We start from the raw sequence: 24558 nt of genomic DNA on the forward strand, positions 1-24558 counted from the left end.
TTTGCCTGATTCCTCGGAAACCCACGCCTGCGCTTGCCTCCTTAGCACCAAAGAGGAAACTGTCTTCTCTGCGCCCGCTGGCGCCCGCCTGGTGTTGGTCGTCATGGCTTGCGTCACCGCAATCTCATGAGGTTGGGCACCTGCATAGGAATCTCCGCTCCTCAGGAGCAGCCTGGGGAGGCCGCTCCCTCAGGAGGTCTTGGCGTTGTCCCCCTCGCGAGGGTCTTGTCTTGATAGTCTTGTAGATGGGCCGTACCAGGCCGCCGAGGGAGCCACGCCATGTGCCGCAGGCATGCAAGTCTGGGTACCCTGGTTCCCAGAAAGCCGACACCTCGCTTGGACCACCTCCATCTCCCTTCGGCTGGGTTTATAGAGCATTTGAAAGCCTAATGTACGAGCGCGGGTGCTCACGCCGTGGGTTGTACTCCCCTTTGGCACCTGTATATATTTTTTGCAATTGAATAATAGGCTCTAGGTCCAGTACGAGCATGGATGCTCGTACCCTGGGTCGTACCTCGTTCGGCCTATGGTAACATGAGGTCTCATTTTCCGAGATGACGCATGGTACCACTGGGGCGGTCGTATCCTCGCTCGTACCAGCTGTAAATAAATGTTTATCAAATCCTGGTCGTGATTTACCTAGCTAGATAAAATGTAGGTTTCTATTTGGTAAGAAATTATTTTACGTATCAATGATAACAATAATTTTATTTGGTAAGTCAATGAAATGTGGGACAATCAAGACAGTCAAAGGAAAACAAGTGGAAAAGAAAGACATAGGAGGAAAAATCAAAACGAAGAGGGGAAGGGGAACAATGTAAGGTTGGACGAAACACTCCGCGTGACAGTAAAATGAACACTATATATATTTTTTGAGCTGGACACCAAAATTCCCATCAAAACGAGGCCTTGCCACGGCAATTATCCAGGTCTAACCACCACCCGTGCACTCTTAACTGGAGCACAACGACTGGGTGCTGACATTCCATTTCTATACATGTTCCACGACCATGTGTGTGACAGGGGGATATCCCATGCCACACCGTTGGCCATGGCGTGGCATGGAGCACACGCACACGCTCCCTTTTTGACTTCTTTTTAACCCCAGCACACAACTAACAAAAACCCAGAAATAAAATAGACCAAACACCGAAACAAAGAAAAACACCCCCCTTAATCATACCCCCTACACCGCAGCCTCACCCCCACCCACTCACCGCCACGCGGATCCGGCCGGGCGCCGGCCCCAGCCGTCAGTGGGTGGCGCTGGGTCTCGGGCAGGTCGCGGCCTCCGGATCTTAATCAAATCGAATGGGAATTTTGACGTCCGCAAGGACGGAGTCTCGGCATTTTCCTCTTCCCCCCTCCCTCCTCCCTCTCTCTCTCTGCTGTTTCGCTTCGCTTTCTCTCTCCTTCCTCGCTTCGCCTCCTCCCTTCTACACAGAGAGGCCGAATCCCGTCGCCCGCGCTTGGGGACAGGGGGGAAAGATCTTTTCTACGAACCGGTTCTCTTCACCGGCGCGGCGGCGGACTGTACCCTAGCCGGAGCGGAGCTGCTCCGGCGCGGCGGGGGCGGGGGTGGTAGTGGCGGCGAGCGCGTTGCCGGCGGACGAGGGTTCCTACGGGCCGCGCCGCGCCGCGCGATTTAGCGCGAGTCGTCCTTCGGATCGCTGGCGGGCCGGAGCTGCGTACTGGAGCTGGCTGGTGGCTTCGTGGCGGTGAGTGCGCTTGTTTGAGTATTTTATTTCGTTTGAGCAAGCTGCCTGCGGCCTCCGGCTTCCATTGCTCGAAGCCATAGAGTAACAATTCAGCGAGAACAAAGTTGCAGATGTAGTAGATAAATAATCTGACAGCATAAACACGTACCGAAGATTTACAGCTGACAAGCAGAACAGAGTGAAATGTCGAAAATCAGCTTTCAGGGAGTTTATTTATCCAAGCAGCAACATTATGGAGCTTGCTGTGCAGTTAATCACTGACCTGGTCACCATCCCCTCTGAAGAGGTCCATACTTCAGTTGAGTTGCTCCAGCAGTTATATAGCCCAACATGATGACCAGTAACAAATCAGAGACATGACAATATTGGGATCAGATGGTAATCTGTGTTGAAAACAAGCATTGCTTCATGTCCTTCGAATTGTCTGCACAACTGCAGCCATGTCTACCGGTGCTAGTTTTTTTTTCCCTACTTTGTGGAAATAATTGATCCAGAAGTCAATTGAGTTAGGTACATAATGTAAATCATATGTGCATTGTATAACTCTCCAGATAAACTTTGCAATTGTGCATTCAACGGATAAGTGTTTAAATGTGTCAAGTTTTCACAGAATTGATATCTTGTGTCGCTACCATCTGTTAGTCAGGCCTTCGTCACAGAATGCTTTTATTAGAAAAATTAACCACAAAAGGTTCCTGAATTTTTTTTCTTTTGAAACTGAAAAAGGTCCTGATCTTTAGAAGGCGTATTGGTCTACATCCTTGCATGTGTCCTAAAGTTGCAATCTCTGGTTGTTTACAGGGAATGCTGGCCTAATCCTGCTCAATTTTGGTGGATCTCGTGGGTATGCTGGTCTGAAAGGATGGTGAGTTGAGTGGTGACATAACCTTGGAGCGGTTTGCAGAGCTTGGAGCTCTCCGATTGCCCGCAAAGGATGGTTTCCTCGGGTCCCCCGAACCCAATGGGACCTGGGCAGCCAATGGGTGCTGCTTCTCTTCTCCGGACGAATTCCAGCCTGCTCAGTGGTGGCCAGCAGGGAATGGGTAGCGGTGGCATGCTTCAGTCACAGTCCCCATTCTCATCTCTTGTTTCCCCGCGCACACAGTTTAGTGGGAATGGCCTGCTTGGAGGGTCCTCGAATGCCTCCCCCCTGCTCAACAGGCAGTCCTTTGGTAACGGAGGGACTGTGCCGGGTCCAGGGCAAATGGCTAATGGCGGGCTTCCGATGAATACGCTTCAGCAAAGAGGGGGGCTTGATGGTGCTGGTGACTTGATTGGCATGGGTGGATCTGATCCTATGTCATCCTCCCAGGTTAGTTTGGGCAATCACCTAGGTTCAGATAACTTGCAGCAGCAGCAGCAGAAGATGGATATGCAGGATTTGCAACAGCAGCAGCAGCACCACCAACAACTACCGATGTCTTACAATCAGCAGCAATTGCCAACGCAGCCGCTGCAGCTTCATGGTACAGTGAAGATGGAGAATGGCGGCAGCACAGGTGGAGTCAAATTAGAACAGCAGATGGGACAGCTTGACCAAAATGGCCCAGCCCAGATGATGCGCAATGCTGGCAATGTAAAATTTGAGCCACATCAGTTGCAATCGTTGAGGGGTTTGGGTGCGGTGAAGATGGAGCAACCGAATTCAGATCCATCAGCATTCTTGCAGCAACAGCAGCAGCAGCAGCAGCACCATTTGTTACAGCTCACGAAGCAGAACCCTCAAGCTGCTGCGGCTGCCCAACTGAACCTTTTGCAACAACAGCGTATCATGCATATGCAGCAGCAGCAACAACAACAGATTCTGAAGAACCTTCCTTTACAGAGAAATCAATTACAGCAGCAGCAGCAGCAGCAGCAGCAACAACATCAACATCAGCAGCAGCAGTTACTTCGTCAACAAAGTCTAAACATAAGAACTCCAGGAAAGCCTGCTTCCTATGAGCCAGGTACCTGTGCAAAGAGACTGACCCATTACATGTATCATCAACAAAACAGGCCACAGGTATGTTCTTTTTGTTTGTTTAAAAATGTGTAGTTTCATGCTCCAAGCAAAAGCCATGTTCTTACAACTTAGGGCATCTACTTATTCCTGTTGATGCAGGATAATAATATTGAGTACTGGAGAAACTTTGTCAATGAGTATTTCGCGCCAACTGCCAAAAAGAGGTGGTGTGTATCTCTCTACGGAACTGGTCGTCAAACTACTGGAGTTTTCCCTCAGGTTTACTATTGCTGTTCTCATCGAATCCGTACCTTTTCCCCCTTCCGATTCCATATATTTGATTTATGCAAGTAAACTCTTCTGTTAGTTAGTTGGAGGATTTGGAGTGTCACATAGTATTTATAGTATACTTTTGCCTCCCAAATTATTATTTATAACTTCCCATATATGTTTGCACCTGCAGGATGTCTGGCACTGTGAAATATGCAATCGGAAGCCTGGCCGGGGCTTTGGTAAGCATCATTTTTATTTGTACATCTTCCTCACCTACTCGTGTTTCTAGTTTGATTTTATGTTGTCAACTTTACAGAGACAACAGTTGAGGTCTTACCGCGATTATGCCAAATCAAATATGCGAGTGGTACATTGGAAGAACTATTGTATATTGATATGCCACGTGAATCCAAAAATGCATCTGGTCAGATTGTTTTGGACTATACTAAAGCAATCCAGGAAAGTGTCTTTGAGCAATTGCGTGTCGTACGCGAGGGGCATCTAAGGATAATTTTTAATCCAGACCTCAAGGTATTGCAACTCAGTTTTATACTTTGTTTTTCTTGTCACTTATTCATCATTATGGTGGTTCTCTTATATTTTTGTTGAATAAGTGGTGGCTTTTGGACTAACATATTTCACCTGTACTTTTGCTTGTATTGAAGATTGCATCTTGGGAGTTCTGTGCTAGGCGTCATGAGGAACTTATCCCACGGAGGTCAATAATACCGCAGGTATTAAGACTTATTAGTTATTAGGTTGCATTTGGGATTGTGGTGGATTATGATAGTCCAGCTTATCCGACCAGATTTTGTTTATTTTAGTGTTTGTTTGGTTCATTTTTGCCCACTTTCATGGCTGTTTTTCCACACCAGATTATAAAATAAGCACAGTTCAGCAATTGGAGACTAAGCCTTAATGTAGAGTTAGACATGGTTTCATTTACAGCCATGGATCTTGTCTGTATACTAGATTTGGTAACGAAGGTTTGATCTATGTTTGCACCTTGATGTTTAATGCAGGTTAGTCAGCTTGGCGCGGTTGTACAAAAGTACCAGGCTGCTGCTCAAACTCCAACGAGTTTAACAACTCAGGACATGCAGAATAATTGCAACTCGTAAGGAGATTGGCCCTGCTGTGCTGTGCATAATACTTTCCTTACGTTCTTTTCTAGAGTCAAATTTGCATATTCTCTTAATGTATAGCTTTAGATGTATTGGCCACCATGGCGAGTCGGGAGCCAATACATATACATGTGATACCTCATTCTAGCCATCCAAAGTTTTATGGCTATTGTAGTTGATTTGGTTTTAGCATATGGCCTTCTGTGACCAAAGCATACCAACTGAGTTTACCATCCTAGACAAAGCATGGATGAAAATGTTAGGGTTCTGTGAAGCTGGTCTCTGGGACCTAAGGACTTACATTGTCAGAGAATTGTCCTTGTTGAGTGGAACATGTCTGGTTAGGTGGGCTTGAGTGAGCTTACCCATTGCCTGGTTTGCCTTGCAAAAACATGAGTTGGTAATTCGCCCCAATCTCAGTACACTTTTTGAGTTGACCCGGCTGATGAGCGCTCATGATTCAAGAAACAATTGTTTCAAAAGGGAGGGCAACTATTGCACACCTACATGTTATAACTAGGTGCGACAATCATCCAGATGGTCTCCAAGTCCACATCATCTAATCCTTCCAAATTTCGCCCAGTTGTCCATGTCTCGAGCTTGCATAATATCATTAACACTAGATGGCTTCAGATGTGCCCTGGTGCACATATCTTAATTTTTTAATGTTGCTCATAGCTAGTCAGTTAATTGAGAATTTGAGGCTGGGGTAAATAAAGTATCTGCTTGCGGGGCTGTCCTGCAATTATGAGATCTTTCTGACTCTTTTGTTGCTTACACTGTGGCCGCATTGTTATCCTGCTAGGGGAGTATATGGTCTCATTGACATAAACTTCGATATATAATTTCATAGGAACTTTCTGTGAATGAGCTCTTGTGATTTATGAATAGGGCCTTAGCAAGCTGGCCTTCTGCCTCATTTTGCTATGAAAAAGGAAGTGAGCTTCAGGTTGTTTGCGTGCTTGCCATCTTTGTTTCATGCCAAGCGGCCAGTGAGCTAGGCCTGAGGAGTTCACTTGCCATGTACACATGTGCCTCATCTGGCTGCAAATGGGCATAAAAGGCAAAGGCAGGAATAAAATGGCTGATTATTATGATGATATTCCATATTAGATAATTTCTTCAGGTTAATATCTATCTTTAGGCTTATAAATAATTTCTGCCCTCTATGTTGTTATACCTCTACATAAAGAGGCGAGTTTTCTCACTTCATTTATCTAGGAAAACTTCCTTATTCTATGTAAAGGAGGCATCATAGCATAGTTTTTCATTGACGTGAGGATGGTTACCTAGGGTTTAAACCATGACCACCACCACAGCTCAAGGATGGATTTTCATCTTCATGTGGACCCCAGTCTAACACATAACCAGAAAATCAGTGCATATGGTAGAAACATGATACTTCCTCTGTCCCATATTACTTGGCGCTTAAACGGATGTATCTAGACGTATTTCAGTGCTAGATACATCCGTTCGAGCGTAAAGTAATATGGGACGGAGGGAGTATTAGGGATTATCATGATTACTTCCTATATTTGATATTTCTTTGGAGTTAGTTGCTATCTGCCATTATTCTCATTTTGAGCAGTCAACAAGTAAAACAAAGAATCCACGAAAAAGGGTAAGCCAAAGGGGAAATACCGCGGTATCCATGCGGATGGGATCACATGATTGCAGAGACTGACACGTTGCCAGTTGGTTAGAATATATGATGCATATTTCAGTTTAATTGATTTCCAATAATACAATACTGTCAGATGTACCTTCAATGCACTTGGCACATGTGCAATAGATGTATTTTTGAATTTCCTGCCACCAAACAATTAACACATGCTAAGATCACCCATTAATCTCAAATAAGTATCCACTATTCAAGTAATTTTTTATGGCTTATTCAGTTTTAAAACTTAATTTGTTTCACAGATTTTGGAATTTGTATTTTTGCAAATTTTTGAAGTGGAAGTTTTTATAGCTTTCCACAAATCTAAGAGATTCAAAAAGGATTATAGGTGTTTCAGTTACATGGTACATTTGTATGTTATGTAGTATTAAATCGATTTAGTCTTCCACAACTATATTTTATTCTGAAATTTGCTGATGTGTATGGTTGGATATTTGGATTTTTTCTCCCAAATTATACAAATCTTTTGTTTCACAAAGTTCTATGTACTTCTACTAACAATACAATATTAAAAAAAAAGAAAAATACAAAACCACTTTATATTTTCACGTTTCACAGTTCCACCACATAAACTCAAATGTGACTCGATCAGTTTTATACTCAGGATTATCTTCAATATAGAATGATTATCACTTGAATGCCAACAGAATTATGTAGTAACAGACTCTCACCCAATTCGATGTCAAATTCTATGTTTCTGACCGTTACTAGTGCAAGCAATAAGACTGACATTTTTAGCCGCACTAAATTTTAACTCACTCGGCATTATCATTAATACTAATAATTGAAAGATGAGAAAGAGGGATTGGGTCTTTATATCCTGTACATGTCACTTGTATTAAGTTATGTAGTTCTGCAGTATTTACTCAAAACAGAAAAGATCCAATCCCTAGACATGCAGGGCCGTCCAGATATCGTGGTCGCGTCCGTAATGTGCCAGGTGATTTCGCTAAACCAAAGTTATTATTCTATACCCCCCTACTCCCCTAGCCCTTGCAATGCAGCTGCCTCAATGGCACTGGTATGCTGCCTGGTGCCAGGGTCCACAAGGACACATCACAAGCCTAAAAGTTTGACCCCCTCCTACACGTCAGCTGCCAGCATCTTGAAACCTTGGTAGGAAAATAATTAGCAAGACATTCCATACAAGGTCCTGTGCAGAAGATAGTGATCCCTGACTAAGTATAGTGAGTAGTTGATCTGCAATGTTTGTGTGGAAGACATGTTTATTTCATACCTAAAAAAAGAATTATTTTGACTAGGTGTGACCAATAAGGACGTTACCATTTGAGCATTCTAAATATGGCGTTTAGTCCGAGTCGATCTATCATGTTAGAAGCAGTATGTCATTGTACAGTAGACAGGTCATAGTCATGAGTACATATATTTGAAATCAACATATTGTTTGTCATGTATTCGGCTCATTACATATGTCATTTAACTCATAAAAGGAGATTCTCTGTAAAAAGAAATATAATTGAAACTACATCGGAATGAGCTGTGCTAAAATATGCATGTGATGATAATGTGCACATGTCTTTCCATTCCACTGTAATGTGTGGAGGACAATGGGTGATGTGAATCAAGTAATTAACATTGAAGGTTTTGCCATATTTTTGGCTAATTACTATAGTTGAGTTTGATGCACCAACCAACCCTGTTTGGCAATACATGCAGTTAATTTACGTCAAGGCGAATCCTCGTCCCTAAGATGTGGATTAGAATCGTGAGGTTCTGTTAGGACACAAGCTCAGGTCAATCGTCTTGCAAAATGTGCTAACATTGCGAGTGCATGCCCATTCTAATCACACCAGCACCACTCCTTTAATAATAAAATGAGCATGTGTAGAGTCTGTCTCAGGACCTCTTGCTCTTGTGCAATTCTTTCATGCGCCAAGGAACACCATTAAGAGCTTATGCTGCCAGGCAAAGTGAATAATTTAGACTCCATGTTTGTGCACTTATTACCTAACAAGGCAATCTCATCTTAGGCATGATTGTTTACCTCTTACTAGATAATTTGACTCTGCGTTCCAACGGGGGCACAAATCTTCTGTACGCAATCACTGATTTACGTGCCATTTTATTGTTACATGTGGTTACGTACCAAAAAAGGCGTACCAAAAAAGGACTTTAGTTGCCAATTGGATCAGTACTTATTGGCTTACCCAAGAAACATGATTTTATTTGGTAAGTCAGTAAGACGTGGGGCAGTTGAGGCGATTTTCAAGGGAAACCGGTTGGAAGAAACCAGCAAAACTGGAAACGGAGGAGGTGGGGTCGGGAGGGAGAGTGCGGACAAAAAAAGGAACGTAACACATAACCATACATACTTATTAAGTAGGGGAGAGAGATATCTTGATTAGCTGGAACGAACCGAAATGAATACTTGCTGATGAATGCAATGGAGATGGGATCTAGCTGAATATCTCGATGGTTCTCAGACTGTAGAACAGGTATATAGAAAAATGCAGTTGCCTAAGAAATGATTTTCATTTTAGCTGAGTAGACTCCAGAGTAGATGCAAGGTACGGGATATTATACTGTGTTATGGAAACCCTGGTCGTTCGACCAGAAAGATCTTGGAGGGGCAGAGCTTTGCCCGATCTAACTGGGTTCAGCCTATGACACAAAGCTACAAAAATTCAGGAGGAATAGGATTCCAGCAATAGACATTCTAGTTTCGTGATGGAACTGTATGGTGCTAGCCTGTCCACCCTTGGTTTGGTCCTGTGCCAAAAGGACATGTTAGGTTTTATTTATGCGTGTTAAGCAAGTCCAACCAGTGAGCCTAATTGGAGAGTCCGCAACAGAGCCACTGGTTAGAATAGCGGACAGGTGAATTGGAAGCTTCACTGGGTAAACCGGTCTGGTTTCAGTAACTATGATATCGTGTGGCGGAGTACGCTCAAGAAGATGCTTCACATGTACTCCCTCTGTCCCATAATATAAGAGCGTTTTTGACGGAGGGAGTATTTTGTTAGCAATTAGCAACATACTATTTTGTGTTATGTTTCCAATTTACTATCGGTTGGCAACAGCCGACCATATATTGATGTTCAAGAAACATCAAAGGTTCATAAACATATAGAAGCCTGATATGAACAATGGGTGCTTTGTGTTGAACATCTTTGCTTTGACTTCAAGAACATTATGTTTTGCTTCCCTTTTAATAACTCTCTCTCTCTCTCTCTCTCTCTCTCTCTCTCTGCAAGAACTTATTATAGTTAACAAGTATTGATAGTTAACAGTGTATGCTGTTTCAGGGTTGCATGTTATTCATAGCGTTCTTACTTTGCGTGCTGACTGTTTTTTAGTAACTATTACCATTCACCAACTCAATGTTTCTTTTAGTAACTAGTATTTTTTTAGTCCATGCAATCCGTACTCATGTGTTAATCCTGTTTCATTAGGTTTGTTGCATGTGCCCGCCAACTGGCTAAAGCTCTGGAGGTGCCTTTGGTAAATGATTTAGGATACACAAAACGATATGTCCGCTGCCTTCAGGTATACTATGGTCTGATACCTCCGTCCGGAAATACTTGTCGACGGAAATACTTGTCGGAGAAATGGATGTATTTAGACATATTTTAGTTCTAGATACATCCATTTTTATCCATTTCTCTGACAAGTATTTTCGGACGGAGGGAGTAGTTTCCATCCACCTGTTATAATTTCTAAGCTCCCATCATTGTTAGAATTTCTGCGATTGTTTAGGTTTTGTAGGTATGATTTAAGTTGATTTTTGTTTCTACTAATTTCATGTGATTCATTGATATTCCCAGATTGCAGAGGTGGTAAACTGTATGAAAGATTTGATTGACCACAGCAAGCAGACTGGATCTGGACCAATCGGTATGACATTTTAATCTTTCCCTTGTGGGGATGGCTAGGAACTTGGTTTCTGTGAATTTTCTCTAATTCTGGGTCACAAAGAACAGTAGCCTGTTGGGGTGCTATTTGCTGTTTTATGTGATTTGGTTATCTGTAACACCCACAGTTATTTCTATTTCAGATAGCCTGCATAAATTTCCTCGGAGGACTCCATCAGGGATCAACCCTCTTCAACCACAGCAGCAACAACCTGAAGAACAGCAATCTGTTCCGCAGAGTTCAAACCAGAGTGGCCAAAATTCTGCCCCTATGGCTGGTGCGCAGGCTTCTGCCTCTGCCAATGCAGATGTGACATCAAATAATTCTCTCAGTTGTGCACCCTCTACATCTGCACCCTCACCAACTGTTATGGGGATCCTGCAAGGTTCAATTGATTCTAGCCAAGATCATCTAATGAGCAGTGCAAATGGTCAGTATAACAGTGGGAATAATGGTGCAATTCCCAAGGTGAACTCCGCAAGTTCATTACAGTCAAATCCTTCTACCTCTTTCCCTTCCCAGGTACCTATATCATCCAATAACAACATGATGCCTGCCCTTCAGAATACAAACCAACTCAGTTCCCCAGCAGTATCATCAAACTTGCCGCCAATGCAGCCTCCTGCAACTCGATCTCAGGAGCCTGAGCAAAGTGATGCCCAAAGCTCGGTTGAGAGAATCTTGCAAGAGATGATGTCATCACAAATGAATGGTGTTGGCCATGCAGGGAATGACATGAAGAGACCAAACGGATTTACCCCTGGTATTAATGGGGTTAACTGCTTAGTTGGTAATGCTGTCACAAATCACTCTGGAGTCGGAGGAATGGGGTTGGGGGCCATGGGTGGGTTCGGTTCAAATCCTACAGCTAATGGGTTGAGAATGGCAGTGACGAACAATGCAATGGCAATGAACGGGAGGATGGGAATGCATCACAGTGCACATGACCTATCACAGTTGGGCCACCAGCAGCAGCAACAACAGCAGCAGCAGCAGCAGCATGACATAGGAAATCAGCTGTTGGGTGGACTTAGAGCAGGAAATAGCTTCAATAATCTTCAGTATGATTGGAAACCCTCTCAATAGCGTGGCTGGAAACACTCAAGTTCAATATGATGATGACGCAGCTGTTCTCACTGGGCTCATCGCTTATGGACCATCAGCGTCAGCGCCATAAACTCCCCTTGGGCCAAAAGCATATGGGCTTTGCTCTAATGGTGCCATAGAAAGGAATCATAAGCAATGGCAAGCACTGAGCTGGTCACTGTTATGGTGCATCAGTTTGTTTAGCTGGTTCGCTGTGTATTATGCAACTATGACACTGAGCTACCTGCCTTGGTTATCTTACCGAAAGATAAGAGGGTTAGAATCTGCCTGCACGGGCAGCCGTCGGTACTGGTGTACGGTGTTATTTCTCACCCAGAAAAGAAGTTTTTCCTCTATTTTCTCTCTTGACGGATGACATCCAATCTGTGACTTATCGTCGCCCCTTCTGTAGCAATCATATGTGCTTATATCTCTCTTTGCTTGAGAATTTTCCCTTTGTAGCCTTACTATACTCTCTGTAAGTTGCCATATTGACTGACTAGTGAAAAAGTATCAGCAATGTTTGGGAGATCTCACTGACAGAATGTGCTTTCTTCTTATACCCAAGCATCTCAACCAACTACTCCCTCTGCCCTACTCCCTTCATTCTACAATGTAGTGCTCCATTTCACAATGTTGTGCGCCCGCGATATGAATTCAATGGTATAATTTTTGCTTCCATCGCAGTCGGCCTCATTGGTTAAATTTATGGTCAAATTTAGATCTCGGGAAATAAGAAACTATATTATGGAATAGAGGGAGTATAATATAAGAGCGTTTTTGGCACTACACTAATATAAAAAACGCTCTTATATTATAGGACGAAGGTACTACTAGCTGTGCTGTGCAGGTGCGAGGCATGGTCGAGAGCAATTTAACGAAATGTGCAGTCGATCTCAAGAAAAAAGAAGTGCATGGTACTGGAACGCCATTGTCACGTGGAAAACAAAAGTAGAAACTATCTTGCACTTAAGATAGATCCCGATGCTAATCCAGTGGCTAAGCTGGATCGATGGAGACTTAGAAAGGTCTCAGCCTATACCGACCGTTGGCAATTTCTAATGTACAGTTTTTTTTTAAGGGCGACGCTGCGCGTCCGTCAGCCGACCTATGTTTAGATTTGAGAACTGCTATACACAGGACAAACTTCAGACGACCCACAGATGATAGGCAAATCTGGCCAGACGTACGTATGATTAAATAAGTTGCTGAACGCTGGATTTATATGTCATCCATAAATCGTGCATAGAGCAGTTTCGATTATATTTTATCCGTCGACTCGACGGCCGTTGGATGCCGATCTAGTGCCCGCGCCCTACATGCTCACTCGTTATTTCCGCAACAAACACTCTGTTGCGGAAACAACACTATTGCCCCTGGCCCCGACAGAGTTGCGCCCCGCGCGCCGCCGCCGCCGCCGCCGCCGCCAACCCACCGTAAATCAGCCCGCCGCCGGAGTGCAGGAACTAAATTGAAGTTTCTGCAACACTATGGCGCACCATATCGCGCCTCAGATGGTTGGATCTGATGCAAATCGAGCTCACCGAGGGCCCCTGCTTCGAGAACAGCCGCGGCCTCTACTCCAGCATGACGGCGACGAGCTCCCACACTGGGCACTTCTTGGACGATTTCTACAACTGAAGCTATGTTTCTGAAACATGCGTCGTGTTACAACGCTTGGCCTCGTACGCTCTAACATCGTGTGCTCCTCCAACGCTTTCTGCAACCGGGGTTATGTTTCTGAAGCAAGACCTATGTTGCAGAAAAAAAATCTTCGCTGCCGAACCATTTTTTTTCTGAAACAAGACCTGTGTTGCAGAAACTTTCTAAAACTAGACCCTGTTGCTGAAAAAAAACTTCATCACCAAATCGTTTTTTATTTCTGAAACAAGATCTTTGTTGCAGAAACCGCCGATCTCTGATTCGTACCTATTTGAGTCGTTGCCGGCCACTGCCGATCCCGAGCAAGTCGTCGTCGCCATCGCGGTGGATAAGGCCTGGTGGCCCAACGCCTTGCACCGCCGCGCCCGTCCGCCGGCTCCCAAATCCAGTCACTCGCCCTCTAATCTAGACGAGCCCCGAAACCCCCCTACTGTTACCCAGTTGTAGGAATGACTTTCTTGAAACAACAGGCGAGTTGCAGGAAAACAGACGTGGCTTCCAAACGAGCCCCGAAACCCCCCTATTGTTATCCAGTTGCAGGAATGACGGTCTCGAAACAATAGGTGAGTTGCAGGAAAAACAGACACGGCTTCAGCGGACGTGGGGATCAACACACGATCGAACGACCACGGAGCCGGCGGACGGGCGCCCGAGATCGGCCGGTAGAAGGTAAGTTTTTTCCCTTTTTTTAAACTTGTTGCACACTTTATTGAAACTTAAATAATAGTTACATCTTTAACCAGCTCGACTAAGGGAAAACCAGGAGGTTCATCACCCCAAGAAATAACAACTTGAGAATCAAAAGACTTTCTTGCTAAAGAGTGTGCCATCGTATTTGCGCCTCTCGGGTAGTGAACAAAAAAGTGATCCAATCCTCTGTGCTATATGGAAGCAACAAGGATAGCTGTATATGGACTGAGTATTTCAGCCCCCCTTTGCAAACATTATTAAGCTCTAGGCAATCCGATCAAAAACAACTTGTGAGCATCCCGGTTCGTTTGCAAGTATCATTCAGTTTTTCATTGCTAACCCCTCCGTTGAAGGAGCATCGAGCGCATGATCAAATGTTGAACTTGAATGCTGGACTAGCGTGCGAATATTTGGAATGTATATTATGGTCTCGGTTAACCGCATGAACCACTGTAACAAGATAGTTGGTTATATATCAGACAACAGAGTATGAGAGTGAGCTAGTCAGTAGCCGAGTTTTCTAGTGTTGAAACGAGCTGCGCCAATGTGTTGTGTTTGCACCAACAATGTTTACAAGTGTGTTTGCACCAACTGTGTTTACAAGTGGGGCTGCATCAACAGTGTTTATAAGTACTTAACCAACATTACCTATCCTGTGTACACGCCGCCGCACCAAGAGTTCTCAAACAAGTATTTCATCAAACATACTTTGCTCATATGATAAACAGTGGCAACTTATGTCTCACCATGCCATATTACATTAAAAAAACTTGTGAGGATGCATCTGTTTCGACAACACTTAGAGGGGACTCGCATGATTCACGGACACACAAAAGTAGTAGTAGTTCCCACAGAGAGCTTCAAATAGAGTACTATGGGCTAGATTTTCTACCTAGATAAGCTTGACAAGAACAGTACGCCTCACAAACGAAGGCGTATCTTTGACCTTGTCGTGCTTCAACACACCATGGACAACACGCCTCACAACAGCGTGGCTGGAGTACACTTCGTCTTCAGCATAAGTTCAAATGGCTTCCAGGATCAAACAACCGAAGAACCTTGTTTTCCAAGTGCGTATAATCAGGTCATCCACCTCATAGGGAGTGACATGTACAACTACACAATCCTTGTCTGCATGGGGGCTCTAATTGAAACACAAACGGATTCTAAATTACTTTCCAATATAAAAAACACAAGTTATTAAACCACTATGTGGATTCAAAAGTATGCATGGCAGGGAAGGTAGTATGACATCGGAGCTAATAAATCTTGCATTATTTATCACCACATAGTATGCATAGTGTAAAACCCCCTGAATATAGATAAGAAAACCACAATCAAGATCGCCAAAGAAAAAAATCACCTTGGGAAACTCACCGGGAGGGGGGGGGGGAGACATCCTCAAAGGGGTACATCTTGCCGAGGGAAAACTGCTCCTCCATGGCCACGGGGGTTATCACCTCAAATGTGGCATTGAGCATCTCAGTAGTGGAGCGTATCTGGGGTCTGCTCGGTGGTGGCCTTCCTCTTCTTGGAGCTCTCTGTCTCAGGGGGATCAACCTCTTGCACCCGCTCCAACATCGATAGATCTTTGCCCGGTTCTTCAAGATCCATCAAGAAACTGACAAATAGAAGACTGTCGGGGGATGACCCCGAGGTAGGCTCGGGAGTACAAGACGATTTTCAAAACATCGGGGCGACCAACGCCCCTCAGTCTGGCTGGCCCTCCAGCCGGCTCCCCCGCTGCGGGCCAGCTGGGCACGACGCCATGCTCGGGCCGGCTGGGCACGGTGCCACGCTCTGGGCCGGCTGGCCGCAGCCGGCGGCCTACAGGGTCATCGCTTGTCCAATCCCATCGTACGATAAGGCCTCTCCCACACAGTGGAGAGCGTGGCTACAGTGCAAACAGTGCCGCTGACCGGAGCGACCGACGTCAATGCGGCGCGGCACTGTGGCAGCATAGTGCCAACCACTCCGTGACACGGAGGACGACTGGCTACTGTGATGAACAGCCGGTGGGCCCCACAGAAGGCCAGAGACGCTGGCAACCAGGCCCCGCCCTCATTTCTTTACCATTTGTAACCTGGGAGGTCAGGCTATAAGACCTCCAAGGAGCCCCCCCCAGAGAGGGGGTCGGCTCATTCCACACACACAACACACACACAAACATATGAGGCAAGGAGGAGAGCTAGATCCTTCTTCCTCCTCCACCCGAACAGCTCCAGGAGTGCCATTGTAACCTTGTGATCCTCATAGTTGATCTGGCAGGACTGGGGGTGTTACCTCCCGCAGAGGGCCCCGAACCTGGGTACGTCGTGTGTCTCGCACTGCTCATGCCCAATCTTGCAACCGGAACCCACCGACGCTCTCTGGCCCCAACCACCTTCGATAAGCCATCCCATTGCATCTTCCGTGAGAACACCACGACAAAGACAACTGGAAGGAAAACACAATCATAATGACAATGAAACAAAAGGGGAGTGATGATCGGTTACTACTTTGCAAAAGAAAAATATTGGAAAGAAAATATACCAACATCACGGATTCGCTCACCTTTCCTTCGTTGGGAGAGAAGAACAATGGCAGAACCGAGTGGTGGTTTTCTTGAAGAAGATGAGGGAGAAGCAGATTCAACGAAGATTGAAATGATGGTTGCTTCTTCCATCCAACTTACTGTGGGGAGGTGGGGTTTTGTGACATGACGACTCATTACTGTCGTGCTACGACTGGGGTACTCTCCGCCCGCATACCGCCTTCTAATTTGGTGGATGCCATGTGGGCCCGCACGCTGGATGGCTCGCATGTCGGTGAATCAAAGTAAAATGACATTCAGTAGCAGGAGCTGTTTCGATGACCTAGGAGGAGCCAGAAGCGGTAGAGTGTTTCCACTGTGCTAGTAATTGTTTTTCTGGGCCCAAGAAAAAGAGCGCATCCATCTTATACAAAAGCCCATATTTACTTGGAGAGAGGCGCCCCCACACCCCCACCGCCCCAAAAAACCCGCTGCTCTTCTTCCTCCTCACTCTCACTTCACGTCAGCTCGCTCGACTCGTCTCCCCCTCCGTATGTGTCCCCAAATTCCTCACCTCACTCCTACAGAAAACCCCCAACACCTTTTCTTCCTCACTCCTACAGAAAAACGTAGCTTCCCTTTTTGCTCACTCGCACTGCAACTAGGCTCTCGATTTGCTACTCTGCTCAAATCTATGAGCTTGACGCGGCTTCAGCAAGGGAAATGGAGTCGGCTGGCGCCAGCGCCAAGAAGATGAGGCTCACGCAAGCGGCGACGCCAGTTGTAGATCCTGCACCAGGCAGCGTGGAGAGAAGCGGCGAGGGTCCACCCCTGGATCTGAGGTACCCCAAGAATCTCGGTCAGACTACATCAGCGACCTCCCAGACGCCATCCTTGGTGAGATCATATCCCTTCTCCCCACCAAGGATGGCGGCCGCACCCAAGTCCTCGCATCTTTACTATCGTGACCTATCTTTGGTTGATGATTTTGAACTCCCGGAGCCATCAGTTCCTCCCACGAGGGCTCTGTTCAGCCCATCTGCATCCCAGCATGCTACCAGTACATACCCTGCATGGTGGACGCCTGGCTGACATCCTGTGAATTCGATAAACTCCAGCTTATTGAGTTCTACCACTCCTAGGAAGACCACATACCACCAACCGAACACCATGTATCTGAGCCCTCGCCACGGATGTCCATCTCGCGTTTTTTCTCCTCTCTTCACACCGCCACCTTTGCCCTGTGCCAACTACCAAACAATCTGGTACAAATGCCTCCACTCCCACTGCTCAAAAAACTTGCACTTGTGAAGGTTCATGTGTCGGAGGCCTCATTGCACATCATCATCCCCTCCAGTTGGCCTACCCTGGAGTGCTTTCTGCTTGTTTTCATAATAGAAACCGGTTATCTTCGAATAAAGTCGCCTAACCTTGTAAGCATTGGAATTTGTTTGGACGGTGTGGAGCTCATCTTCGAAGATGCCCCTTCACTTCAAAGGTTGCTCCACGATTTTCGTTACTCCCCATCGCAAATAAATTTTGTCTCTGCGCCTAAACTGGAGACCTTGACTGTATTTTCTAATATGTTCGATGATTTCAATATTGTAGAGTACACTTTTTGTACTAATATTATGTTCTATGATCAATAATGAGTTTATCCATACATAGCCTATCAATGGTTCTGGATTCTGTCAAGATCTTATATATTAGTATGAGAAGTTTTGGTCCGAACAAGATTATTAGCTTGCTGCGATGCTTTTCATGCCTGGAGAAGTTGTATATAGAGGTGATGATTTCACGCAAATTGAAAGCCCATATATAGTGAATAGAATTAACCGTTCAGTCGCTCTTGCGTCATACTCTTTTTTTAGACCTTAACTGTTTTCAATCTTCATGTCTATTTAGGTAAAAATAATGGGTAAAAGGTATAACCTATCGGTGGCATCGTAAGCACCGAGAATTTCTCACTTCTCATAACATTCGTTTGAAGACAATAACGTTGGAAAGATATATACCCACCCAGGCAAACACTAACCTTGTCACACTTCTTGTTGAATGCGAGGGAACTATTGTCCATCAGGCTTAAGTTTGTTAGCGATGTTTTCACGGTTGATGGATATGTCGAACAACAACAAAAGTTGTTTCAGATGGACAAAAGGGCTTCTAAACGTGCTCGGATTCTATTTACAATAACTTGTGAACATATCCAATTAAATTTTATAACCCATGATGTTGATTATATGGATCTGACTGACCCATTTGATTGTGAATGGTGAAAACAATGCTGGAGTTAGATGTTGTTGCCCTTTTCAACTCCCCCCCAATTTTATGATTATATTCCAACATATATCCCCATGTCAGGTGGACCCATTAGGTTTCCTTTTTTTTCTTGAGATAAAAAACCCAACAGGTTTCTAATATCCAAGACCGAGCAGCCCAGGTATCAATTGGGCTTGGGCGCGCCCAGCCCAGGTTTATTTACTTCTTAGCTAGAGCCCAACCTAGTTTATTTCTATCTTACTCTTTTTTGAGGACCAAGAGTAAATTACTCTATGGTGTCGTTACATTCAAAGACCATGAGCTGGTGTAGGGTACTATAGGGACCTTCTCTATCATCGGAAAATCTTTCGTCCTTCTTGCCAGTGCTGCCAGTTCATGTGCTTGACCATTTTGCTTCCTTCCCATCCAACATTTATTTTTCAACAAGCACAACTCCAAATCTTTCGAATTTCTTAAAAGAAAAAAGCTCCAAATATTTTGAGAGAAGGGATGGATTTGGGCATTGTAGGAGTTTTCCCGAAACAAGGCAAAGGTTTGCCATTTCACTAATTAAGAGAGAAAGGTTGTAACAAATCCCAACAAAGGGATAGACACATCACTCTCGCATTTGTGACCCATGGACTGTAAATTCTTAATAAAAAACCTGGATGGCCATGACAGATTTGGGTTCTGACATTTGGGACCCATGAGAAAAAACCCTATACAAGGTGGTGTCGACTTACTCAACAAATGATTCTGCGTGCTATGGCCGTTGGATTGACATCTAACATCTGTCGTGCTTCTTATATCTCTTGTCTTCTTCCTCTAGCCCCCCCCAAACCAAATCAGCGCCATCGTGACCGCCTACTCCTGCCTCCCATGGTTGGTTGCTCCTCCGAGCATGCATTGCTGCCCCACCATACCCTAAACCGTTGGTTAAACCATCCCTCTACTCCCCCACACCTCCTATTATTATTTGGCAACATTAGGCCCACCCACACCGAAACCAGTCAACCCTAATACCCCTCCGTCTGTGACTACACTATCGCATCTTCCTCGGCTCCTGTTCATTCCCATCCGAGGCCTTGTCGCCGTCCTCCGCCTTGGTGCGCTCGCCGCGACACCGCCATCTGGCGTTGTTAACATGGTCAACAAACGAGAGGAATCGGGAGATGGCTGTATGTGGACAGGATGACATTAGGGACCTACCAGGTCCATGGCCGTACGCAAGCAAGTGCCTCCTTGTTACAAGAAAAAAAAAGCTCCCTCCTAATGGTTTGCTAACATATGGGACCCATGATATTATCAATGTATAGTCAATAAACGAGATAATTGCCGAACGAGCGGCTGACACCTGGCACCTAGCAGCTTGACCATTTTTTTGTTATTGTTGACATGGAGCAGGGTATCAACTAGGCTGTGCAGTGATACATCCATTTTGCATCATGTTTTCCTACTGTCATTTATAATGTTTTTATGCATAATAACACTTTATAGAGTAATCCTAATGCCTTTTCTCTCATAATATGCAAGGTTTACACAAAGAGGGAGAATACGGCAGCTAGAATTCTGGACCTGAAAAAGCTATGTCAGAGATACCTATTCTGCACATCTCCAAATGAGTTGAAATTTTACGGAGAATTATTTTGGAATATATAATAAATATTGGAGCAAAGAACTACCAGAGGGGGGCTGCCATGTGCCCACAAGACATCAGGGGGCGCCAGGCCCCCAGGCGCGCCCTAGTGGGTGGTGGGCAGCCCAGCCCACCTCCGGTGCCCATCTTCTGGTACATAAGGTGTTTTGACTTAGAAAAAAAAATAAGGAGAGGACTTTTAGGACTGAGTGCTGCCGTCTCGAGGCGGAACTTGGGCAGGAGCACTTTTGCCCTCCGGCGGAGTGATTCCGCCGGGGGAACTTCCCTCGCGGAGGGGGAAATTGAAGCCATCGTCATCACCAACAACCCTCTCATCTTTGGGAGGCCAATCTCCATCAACATCTTCAACAGCACATCTCATCTCAAATCCTAGTTCATCTCTATGTTCAATCTTTGTACCAGAACCTCAGATTGGTACCTGTGGGTGACTAGTAGTGTTGATAACATCTTGTAGTTGATGATATATGGTTTATTTGGTGGAAGATCATATGTTCAGATCCATTATGCTATTTAATATCCCTCTTATCTTGAGCATGAATATTATTTGTGAGTAGTTACCTTTGTTCTTGAGGCCACGGGAGAAGTCATGTTGCAAGTAATCATGTGAATTTGATACGTATTTGATATTTTGATGATATGTATGTAGTGATCCCCTTAGTGGTGTGATGTGAACGTCGACTACATGACACTTCACCATCTTTGGGCCGAAGGGAATGCATTGTGGAGTAGTTATTAGATGATGGGTTGCAAGAGTGACAGAAGCTTAAACCCTAGTTTATGCGCTATTTCATAAGGGACTGATTTGGATCCATATGTTTAATGCTATGGTTAGATTTTATCTTAATACTTCTTTCGTAGTTGCGGATGCTTGCAACGGGGTTCATCATAAGTGGGAGGCTTGTTCAAGTAAGAACAACAGCCAAGCACTAGTCCACCAACATATCAAATTATCAAAGTAGCGAACGCGAATCAAACCAACATGATGAAAGTGACCAGATAAAATTCCCGTGTGCCCTCAAGAATGCTTTGCTTATTATAAGAGATTGTTTTGGCCTGTCCTTTGCTACAAAAAGGATTGGGCTACCTTGCTGCACTTTATTTACCGTACCATTACTTGCTTGTTACAAATTATCTTGCTATCAAACTACTTGTTCCCGACAATTTTAGTGCTTGCAGAAATTACCTTGCTGAAAACCATGTGTTATGTCCTTCTGCTCCTCGTTTGGTTCGACACTCTTACTTATTTAAAGGACTATGATCGATCCCCTATACTTGTGGGTCATCAAGACTATTTTCTGGCACCATTGCCGGGGAGTGAAGCGCTCTTGGTAAGTGGAAATCGGTAAGGTAAAATTTATATTACGTGCTGAAATTTATTGTCACTTGTTACTATGGAAAACAATCCTTTGAGGGGTTTGTTCAGGGTATCTTCATACGTCCATTTTGCGTCATGCTTTTATATTGATATTTATTTCATTATGGGTTGTTATTACACATTATATCACAATACTTATGTCTTTTCTCTCTTATTTTATAAGGTTTACATGAAGAAGGAGAATGCCGGCAGCTGGAATTCTGGACTAGAAAAGGAGCAAATATTAGAGACCTATTCTGCACAACTCCAAAAGTCTTTAAACTTCATGGAGCATGTTTTTAGAATATATAAAAAATATTAGATGAAGAAAATACCAGAGGGGGGCCACCAGCCAGCCATAAGGGTGGAGGGCGCGCAGTACCCCCTAGGCGCGCCCCCGTCCTTGTGGGCCCCCTGTCAGGCCTCTGACGCCCATCTTCTGCTATATGGTGTGTTTTGACCTGGAAAAAAAATCAAGAGGAAGCTTTCGGGACGAAGCACCGCCGTCTCGAGGCGGAACCTAGGCAGAACCAATCTAGGGCTCCGGCGGAGCTGTTCTACCGGGAAACATCCCTCCGGGAGGGGGAAATCATCGCCATCGTCATCACCATCGTCATCACCATCGATCCTCTCATTGAGTGGGGGTCAATCTCCATCAACATCTTCACCAGCACCATCTCCTCTCAAACCCTAGTTCATCTCTTGTATTCGATCTTGGTCCCAAAACCTCAGATTGGTACCTGTGGGTTGCTAGTAGTGTTGATTACTCCTTGTAGTTGATGCTAGTTGGTTTATTCGGTGGAAGATCATACGTTCAGATTCTTAATGATAATTAATAATCCTCTGATTATGAACATGAATATGCTTTGTGAGTAGTTATGTTTGTTCCTGAGGACATGGGAGAAGTCTTGTTATAATTAATCATGTGAATTGGGTATTCGTCCGATATTTTGATGAGATGTATGATGTCTTTCCTCTAGTGGTGTTATGTGAACAATGACTACATGGCACTTCACCATTATTTGGGCCTAGGGGAAGGCATTGGGAAGTAATAAGTAGATGATGGGTTGCTAGATGACAGAAGCTTAAACCCTAGTTTATGAGTTGCTTCGTAAGGGGCTGATTTGGATCCATATGTTTCATGCTATGGTTAGGTTTACCTTAATTCTTCTTCCATAGTTGCGGATGCCTGCGAGAGGGGTTAATCATAAGTGGGAGGCTTGTCCAAGTAAGGATAGCACGCAAGCACCGGTCCACCCACATATCAAATTATCAAAGTAACGAACGCGAATCATATGAGCATGATGAAAACTAACTTGAGAACAATTCCCATGTGTCCTCGGGAGCGCTTTGCTTTATATAAGAGTTCGTCCAAGCTTGTCCTTTGCTACAAAAAGGATTGGGCCACCTTGCTGCACCTTGTTTACTTTTATTACTTGTTAACCGTTATGATTTATTTTTATCACAAAACTATCTGTTACCGATAATTTCAGTGCTTGCAGAGAATAGCTTGCCGAAAACCACTTGTCATTTCCTTCCGCTCCTTGTTGGGTTCGACACTCTTACTTATCGAAAGGACTCCGATAGATCCCCTATACTTGTGGGTCATCAAGACTCTTTTCTGGCGCCGTTGCCGGGGAGCGAAGCGCCTTTGGTAAGTGGAATTTGGTAAGGAAACATTTATATAGTGTGCTGAAATTTACTCTCACTTGTTACTATGGAAAATAATCCTTTGAGGGGCCTATTCGGGGTATCTTCACCTCAACCGGAAGAGCAAAGAGTTGCTCCTCAACCTACTGAAAATATTTATTATGAAATTCCTTCGGGTGTGATAGAGAAACTGCTAGCTAATCCTTATGCAGGAGATGGAACATTACATCCCGATATGCACCTAATCTATGTGGATGAAGTTTGTATGCCTGAGGATGTTGTCAAGAAGAAGGTCTTCCCTTTATCTTTGAAGGGAAAGGCATTGACATGGTCTAGGCTATTGGATGATATTGGATCATGGAACTACAACCGATTGAAATTGGAATTTCACCAGAAGTTTTATCCTATGCATCTGGTTCATCGTGATCGGAATTATATATATAACTTTTGTCCTCGTGAAGGAGAAAGTATCGCTCAAGCTTGGGGGAGGCTTAAGTCAATGCTATATTCATGCCCCAATCATGAGCTCTCAAGAGAAATTATTATTCAAAAAATTTATGCTCGGCTTTCTCATAATGATCGATCCATGCTCGATACTTCTTGTATTGGTTCCTATATGAAGAAGGATATTGGATTCAAATGGGATTTATTGGAAAGAATTAAACGCAACTATGAAGATTTGGAACTCGACGAGATCACAATAAACTTTTGGTAAAAGTTCTATCTTGGCTTGATTCTAGTGCAAAATGATCAATATGTAAAATCCGAACAAGTAATTGTAAGGTAAAGAGTTAGGTATAAACCTTAAGTTCGATTGTGTTAAATCTTTTATGGACACCGATGCTTTTCGTGATTTTAGCTCTAAATCTGGACTTGACTCTGAGATAGTAGCTTCTTTCTGTGAATCTTTTGCTACTCATGTTGATCTCCCTAAGGAGAAGTGGTTTAAATATCGTCCTCCCATTGAAGTTAAAGTAGTTGAACCTATTAAAGTTGAAGAAGAAATTCATACTTATAATGTTGATCCTATTGTTCCTACTGCTTATATTGAAAAGCCACCATTCCCTATTAGAA

General features: G+C 44.4%; 1 protein-coding gene across 2 annotated transcripts; it reads left to right on the top strand.

Moving 5' to 3' along the window:
- Window positions 1–1329: 1329 nt before the first annotated feature.
- LOC109752318 (transcriptional corepressor SEUSS) lies at window positions 1330–12236 on the top strand. 2 transcript variants are annotated; one of them, XM_020311212.4, is made up of 10 exons: window positions 1330–1718; window positions 2520–3723; window positions 3823–3942; window positions 4127–4175; window positions 4253–4467; window positions 4602–4670; window positions 4959–5053; window positions 10155–10248; window positions 10527–10596; window positions 10757–12236. In XM_020311212.4, the coding sequence occupies exons 2-10, from the start codon at window positions 2653–2655 to the stop codon at window positions 11698–11700; spliced, it is 2727 nt and encodes a 908-aa protein (XP_020166801.1). In that variant the 5' UTR covers window positions 1330–1718; window positions 2520–2652; the 3' UTR covers window positions 11701–12236. The 2 variants fall into 2 exon arrangements, with proteins under 2 accessions (XP_020166801.1, XP_073352415.1); XM_073496314.1 differs by having other exon boundaries at window positions 1388–2228.
- The last annotated feature ends 12322 nt before the right edge of the window (window positions 12237–24558 follow it).

This window comes from Aegilops tauschii, chromosome 4 (assembly GCF_002575655.3).
Source record: "Aegilops tauschii subsp. strangulata cultivar AL8/78 chromosome 4, Aet v6.0, whole genome shotgun sequence".
In the NCBI taxonomy this organism is placed as follows: domain Eukaryota; kingdom Viridiplantae; phylum Streptophyta; class Magnoliopsida; order Poales; family Poaceae; genus Aegilops; species Aegilops tauschii.

What these genes read in the sequence shown, in the direction of transcription:
- LOC109752318 (XM_020311212.4), top strand. Translation starts at nt 2,653, where the DNA reads ATGGTTTCCTCGGGTCCCCCGAACCCAATGGGACCTGGGCAGCCAATG. An exon ending in GAAGCCTGGCCGGGGCTTTG is followed by an intron (nt 4,176 to 4,252) that starts GTAAGCATCATT and finishes TCAACTTTACAG; the next exon opens with AGACAACAGTTGAGGTCTTA. An exon ending in GATATGTCCGCTGCCTTCAG is followed by an intron (nt 10,249 to 10,526) that starts GTATACTATGGT and finishes TGATATTCCCAG; the next exon opens with ATTGCAGAGGTGGTAAACTG.